The sequence below is a fragment of the Anguilla rostrata genome, chromosome 3, assembly GCF_018555375.3.
Source record: "Anguilla rostrata isolate EN2019 chromosome 3, ASM1855537v3, whole genome shotgun sequence".
NCBI classification, from domain to species: Eukaryota; Metazoa; Chordata; class Actinopteri; order Anguilliformes; family Anguillidae; genus Anguilla; species Anguilla rostrata.
The window spans coordinates 65,501,977-65,508,908 of record NC_057935.1 but is presented as its reverse complement, the minus strand read 5'-3'; the positions used below and the strand labels follow the sequence as shown (position 1 = coordinate 65,508,908).

The window sequence follows — 6,932 nt, the reverse complement described above, 5'->3', positions numbered from 1 at the left end:
CTTTAGCACAGTTCAATACTAAAATAAATCTAAAATCTGCCAGGGGAGGGCGCACTCTTCGCTTTACGTTGCAAGCATTCATTAATTCTGTAGTTTAAAATGTAGGCAATGGACACCCTATCAGACACAGAACGTTGAAATAGATACAGGAAACGTTTACGTCCATACATTTGTTCTACCTCAGCTTTTGTTTTCCCTATTATGAAGTAGCTGAATATTTTACTTGAAACGCATTTCACTCGAATATTTCCGAATAAAGTAAACTGGATTGTAAATGACCACAGTTTTATCCGCACTCGTGTTTTGCAGTCCCACTCCAAATACATTAAAACATACTGCTGTAGCTCAATCAGGTAACCCTTTGTGAAACGTAGAAGCGAGTACCTGTTGGGCTATTTGTCGGGAAATGAAGACAGTAAATTATGTTTGCATCAACGTCAATCAAGACACATTGTTTAGACAAGGGACATTTAAGAGGCCAACTCGTGACTTTGCAACACTTCCGAAAAGCAGTTTGCTTAAATAGCAATCCTCATTGAATGGACACCTTAAAATGCAACTCACGCTCCATGTCGTTTTAAACACTCCAATCATATAACAGAAGCCCAGTCTCAGACCACTCGTGAATTGGCAGGTAAGCGTTTTCATCCTGAAGCACACCGTATGATGTTTGTCAAATAGGTTGTAGCGCAAAAGGTTAAGCATAACCATTTCGAGAGATAACTTGTACACAGCTGGGTACGCAGTTTCTAGAGGCGGCTGGCGCAAAGCACAGCTCTCTGCGCTCAAGCAACGGCTTGTTTCCAGGTTTGGAGTCTCTCTCTCTCTCTCTCTCTCTCTCTCTCTCTCTCTCTCTCTCTCTCTCTCTCTCTCTCTCTCTCTCTCTCTCTCTCTCTCTCTCTCTCTCTCTCTCTCTCTCTCTCTCTCTCTCTCTCTCTCTCTCTCTCTCTCTCTCTCTCTCTCTCTCTCTCTCTCTCCCCCCCCCCCCCCCTCGCTTGCTCTCTCTCTCTCTCGGCATCCCAAATCGTGTGGGAACCTCAACGCAGCCATAACCAAGAGCACTTTGAAGATAAGCAGGCGGAGTAGAAATTACAAGGCACACTCCCTCGTTTCTGCAAAGCCCCGATGACAGTATTAATAATAGTTCATTTGAACGCAGTAGCTTGATTTCATTGAATGATAGCGCGAGGTATCTCTTTGCTTACTTGCCCGCATCTGACTTAACTGAATTATTCATTTTCCGCGTCAGTCGCCAGATCTCCCTTTTCTGAACATCAGAGCACGTAGTTTTTTTTCCCTTCTTTTTTTTTTTTTTTTTTTTTTTTGTGTTGCTCAGACAGCGTGCTGACAATCCTACGAATTGCAGAGCTCGACAGGAGGCGCTTGGCAAGCAGTATGAGCAATTGGGAGGTGAGTAAACACGCATAGGATTGTTTCTGCCTAATTGTATCGGGCTCTGCGTCATTTTTTTGTCTTGAATTGGCCAATATAAGTTAAACAAGCCTTCAAGAATTTTCGATTGTACGAACTGGTTGTACGAACAGTATAATTTACATTCTTTTTTTCTTCTTTTCTTTCTTGAACTGGAGAATGCCGGAGTTGTTTTGCAGCGTTGCCAGCTGCCTGCCTGTTAGTCCCTGCTGTGTTGTCGCCGGAGTGGATGCAGACACTATCTTTAGTGTGTTTCAAACTAAAACGCTTCATGGGGATACAACAACCTTGGGATCCTATCAAATAAGTTCGTTTTCTAGAAGTGAAGTCTGCCTGGAGGACTCTTGAAGGCTGACATTTCAACCAACGGCTATGCGAACGTCTGTGTAGGAATACTGCCGCTCATCACACTGCCAATGCTCCGTATCAATTTAAAAGAAAGCGATTCTTCTATCGCTTTGGGTAAGTGTTTTTGCTATTTGTAATTACCGTGCTTTTATAAATTCACTCTCGTGGTTACATTTCCCGTATCCCTTGTTTTAACAGTCGATGCTATGGCTTTAGAATTTTTGCCTGCTTGCGCATAGGTTTCAGTCATCCCGCGACATAGAAAGCTGAGGATGCTGGTTTTTCTGTATGAAGAAGAACCATGTTTTAAGTGTGCATCTTGCCAATACACAGATTATTATTATTATTATTATTAAGTGTACGATTTGCATACCGTGTATGTGTTTCTCCGGTGTATAAAGCACACATATTTTGTATAACTTTGCATTATTGCATATTTAGCCTTAGCCTATAGAAGAACATGCTAACGAAAATAGTTTATATGTTGATTGTGTTTTTGTTTGTTTCCCCCCTCAAAGGTTGTTAAATGATATACGGGGGATTCTTGTAAAAAGCAAAATGCTGCTGCTTGTTCTGTTGGCTTTTTCCGTGTCCAGTTCGTATGCTAACTCGGATTCTGACCTCTCTGCCGAGACCTGCAGCGCTTGCTCTTGCATGTCCATCGAGAACGTCCTCTATGTGAACTGTGAAAAAATTACGGTGTACAGACCTACCCAGCTCAAACCCCCGTCCTCCAGTCTCTACCATCTAAATTTTCAGAACAATCTATTGATTATTTTATATCCCAATTCTTTTCTCAATTTCACACACGCTGTGTCTCTCCAGCTGGGGAACAACAAACTGCAGAACATTGAGGGAGGGGCCTTCTATGGACTGAGTGCTCTGAAACAGTTGCACTTAAACAACAATGAATTAAAAGTGCTTCGTGCAGACACTTTCATAGGAATTGAGAACTTGGAATACCTCCAGGCTGACTACAATTTAATCAAGTTTATTGAACGAGGAGCCTTCAACAAATTGCATAAGTTAAAAGTCCTTATACTGAATGACAATCTCGTTCAAAGCCTTCCTGATAACATTTTTCGCTTTGCTTCCCTGACACATTTGGATATAAGAGGCAACAGGATTCAGAAGCTGCCGTACATTGGAGTGTTGGAGCACATCGGGAGAATAGTGGAATTGCAGTTGGACGACAACCCCTGGAATTGTACCTGTGATTTGTTGCCCTTAAAGGCCTGGTTGGAAAACATGCCCTATAATATTTTTATTGGTGAGGCGATTTGTGAAACCCCCAGTGATCTGTATGGGAGGCTGCTGAAAGAGACAAACAAACAAGAGCTGTGTCCCATGGGCACAGGCAGCGACTTTGATGTCCGGATGCCACCTTCCCAGCCGGAGAACGGACAAACAACGTCGAACGTCTCGCCCACGACAACACTGCGGCTCATCACCAAAGCCCCCAAAACGACCAACCCCTCAAAGATATCAGGGATCGTTGCCGGAAAAGCTTTCCCTGGCAAAAATCTCAGCCAAATTGTGTCCTATCAGACGAGAGTCCCGCCCCTTTCCCCCTGCCCTCTCCCTTGCACCTGTAAAGCGCACCCCTCCGACTTCGGCATCAGTGTCAGCTGTCAGGAGAGGAACATAGAAAATCTGGCAGACGTGGTTCCCAGGCCAGCGAATGCAAAGAAGCTACACCTGAGTGGTAATTATATTAGAGATATCAGCCCGTCTGATTTTCAGGGTTTTGAAGGTTTAGATCTGTTGCATTTAGGCAGTAATCAAATAGTGACAGTGCAGAAAGGGGTGTTTGCAAATCTGACTAACCTCCGCAGGCTTTATCTAAATGGCAATCAACTCGAGCGCCTATATCCCGAGATGTTCCTTGGGCTCAGTAACCTCCAGTACTTGTATTTGGAATACAATGCCATAAAGGAGGTATTAGCCGGCACATTTGACTCGATGCCAAATCTGCAGCTTTTGTATCTGAACAATAACGTGCTGAGAAGCCTCCCAGCCTACATCTTCGCTGGCGTCTCCCTGGCCAGACTGAATCTGAAGAACAATCACTTCATGAGTCTGCCTGTGAGTGGCGTCCTCGACCAGCTCAGATCCCTCACTCAGATCGACCTGGAAGGCAATCCCTGGGAGTGCACGTGTGATTTAGTGGCTTTGAAGCTGTGGCTGGAGAAGCTGAACGATGGTATCGCTGCCAAGGAGGTCCAGTGCGCCTCCCCTGTTCAGTTCTCCAACATCGAGCTGCGCCTGCTGAAAAACGAGATCCTGTGCCCCAAGCTCGTCGCCAGGCCCCCTTTCGTCAAGACCAGCCCCCCCTCCGCGGTCACCTCCATGTCCCCGGCCGGCGTGGGCAAGGCGCCCCCCGGTGGCCCCGTCCCGCTCTCCATCATGATCCTCAGCATTCTGGTGGTGCTGATCCTCACCGTCTTCGTGGCCTTCTGCCTTCTCGTCTTCGTGCTGCGGCGGAACAAGAAGCCGACGGGCAGGCACGAGGGCCTGGGCAGCCAGGAGTGCGGCTCCATGCAGCTCCACCTGAGGAAGCACGACCACAAGGGCGGCAAGAAGGACGACCTGGGCGGCGAGACCTTCATCCCGCAGACCATCGAGCACATGAGCAAGAGCCACACCTGCGGGATGCGGGACTCCGAGTCCGGCATGAAGTTCGCCGACTCCCAGCGGGGGAAGATCATCCTGAGGAACAGCGCTGACAAGGACAAGGACTCGTTGCACACGCTGGACCCCAGGAAGAGGCTGAGCACCATCGACGAGATGGACGAGTTTCTACCAGGGAGGGAGTCCAACATGTTCATCCAGAACTATTTGGATAACAAAAAGGACTTCAACAGTATAGGGGTGAGCGGGTTCGAGATCCGCTACCCCGAAAAACCGCCGGACAAAAAAATGAAAAAGTCTCTTATAGGGGGCAACCACAGTAAGATAGTGGTGGAGCAACGGAAAAGTGAGTATTTTGAACTCAAAGCGAAGCTTCAAGGAACCCCAGACTATCTGCAAGTGCTAGAGGAACAGACAGCACTGAGTAAAATGTAGGCCACCCAGCATCCTTTCTTTTCCCCCTCAATGACAAAAGTGCCTTCCAGAAAATCTTAATGACCAATGGTTAACTGGACAAGTGTTTCCAGGGAGCAAATTAACATACGGTTAGTTGCCTCTTTTCCTTAGTATTTAGTTGCTCCGTTGCAACACAACTTTTTTTTTCAATGTGGTGATGCCATTATTGAATATACTGTAGGAATATTCGACATTGAACTGTACAAGACCTCCCTAAGAAACCATGTAGTAAGTTGCTGCTATTGAAATTGGTACTTTCAGATTATCATTATTTTTTGTTTTTAAAAAAACCAAAATCATTAGATTTGAAAACAGTGGTGAGTGTAATGTACCTCTTGTTGAACCCTCAGTTGTTTTGTTTTGGGTGGTGGACATATGTGGTGGCGAATTTTGTGTGATCAGACAATACCAAAATCTGAGACTGTGATGTTGGCCCGGGTAAGAAATAGAGGTTTGGATCTCCTTGTGTTATATACATGTACCTGCTGACTCCATCTGCTGTACAGTTTGGATTTATAGCTTGCCACAGCTGGGGGCGGGGAGGGGGGGGTTGGGGGCTTGCAATTTGTGTATTCATTGGTAATGAGAGGCATGTAAAAAAAAAAAGAATACCAGTAGATTTTCAATTATACCAGTAAATGTTTATGTAAAGAACCATGTTAATATTGTTTAAATGTGGTTCATCTTGAAGTGGTTGGGCAATATACATGCCAGGACATTCTAAAGCCCAACCTAAACAATTGCTTGCCATGTAAGCATACCTTGATTTAATTTTGTAAGTCTACATTATTTGTATCTGTGGAACAGTTTGTAAAATAAAATGACAGAAATCACAATTGACACTTAAAAAGGTTAAAAAAATGAAAATAATGGAAGAAAGAATAAGAAAAACAAAAAAAGCTATGATTGATGACCACTGTCAACTGTCAATTCGTAGTACAGTTAATTTCATATTTAATTTATTTTTCTATACAGGGTTATTTAAAGATTATCGGTACTATTTAAAAACTCAATGGACATTTAGAATGCTTAAAGCGATTTGAGTAAGAGCCACATGTTTTGAAGTTTGAATTGCGTTATCAGAATGAAAATATTTCTGTTTTGGCCTAAGTTCCTTTCCGAATTTTACTGATGGCTTGAAATTAGGGGTAAGACGGAAAACTGTGTAATAGTGGTGTATGGCATTTTCACTATGTTGCACGAGCTGAGGTCTGATTGTTTAACAAGTCTTTAATGATTTGCTAATTCTTATATCCCAGAGTAATTTGTAAAGATTTATTATTACCAATATGCAACCAAAATAAATGTGCATTAAAAGTGATATGATTCTGGATTGTATGACTGATTGCAATGGAAATTATGCTGAGCGAGGTTAAAGTTTGTGAATGGGAAAATGCAGCTATTGCTTGGAATTGTGTGGCTATCTGAAATTAAAATTAAAACTTTTCCCCTTTTTTTCTTTCTTTTCTTCAGAGCTACTGATATTCAGAATCATATCACATACCAGTTGCAATATTAATATGCACAATCGCATTTGCTTAAGTCCTTTATTTTTCCTTTTTATCCCCTTTCAACATAATTTTGTGGAGACAGCCTCTTGTGCTTTGGATGCTTTCACCCACTTTATTTTATGTCCTTGTTCCTTGAAGTCTTTATTTAAAATATGGTTAAGTTAAAGTTTGTGAAATGATCAGTATTTTTTTAACTTCAAGTGAATAGAATGTACTATGAAAGGTGTGATCATTTTTCTATAAGTCAGGAGAGTACTGTATATTGGTTAGTTTTCATTGTACAAATCTGTTAAAGTCAAGGTATTAAAATCAATGCCTATTTGCACTGTGGTTTCTTTTATTCTCAAAATTAACTTGTTTCCTTGGTTGTAAAATTTGCTTTACAAATAAATAAAAGGCCCTCAACGTCAATTAAGACATCTGATAGAAACAGAAAATTCATTGTGCATTCAAGCTTTGTGGGATTTTATGAATGCACATAAAAATGATTTATAATTTTAGCTGAAGGTGAACTTGTTGGTCTCATATGCAATTATCTCACACAAAAGCCTTTTT

General features: G+C 42.7%; 1 protein-coding gene across 2 annotated transcripts; it reads left to right on the top strand.

The window, feature by feature from the left end:
* The first annotated feature begins 810 nt into the window (after positions 1–810).
* On the top strand, positions 811–6,700 carry slitrk4 (SLIT and NTRK-like family, member 4). Of its 2 annotated transcripts, XM_064329353.1 has the most exons (3): positions 811–1,410; positions 1,590–1,893; positions 2,298–6,700. In XM_064329353.1, exon 3 carries the CDS (start codon positions 2,338–2,340, stop codon positions 4,843–4,845), a length of 2,508 nt encoding a protein of 835 aa, XP_064185423.1. In that variant the 5' UTR covers positions 811–1,410; positions 1,590–1,893; positions 2,298–2,337; the 3' UTR covers positions 4,846–6,700. The 2 variants fall into 2 exon arrangements, with proteins under 2 accessions (XP_064185423.1, XP_064185422.1); XM_064329352.1 differs by having other exon boundaries at positions 811–1,893.
* Positions 6,701–6,932: the final 232 nt, after the last annotated feature.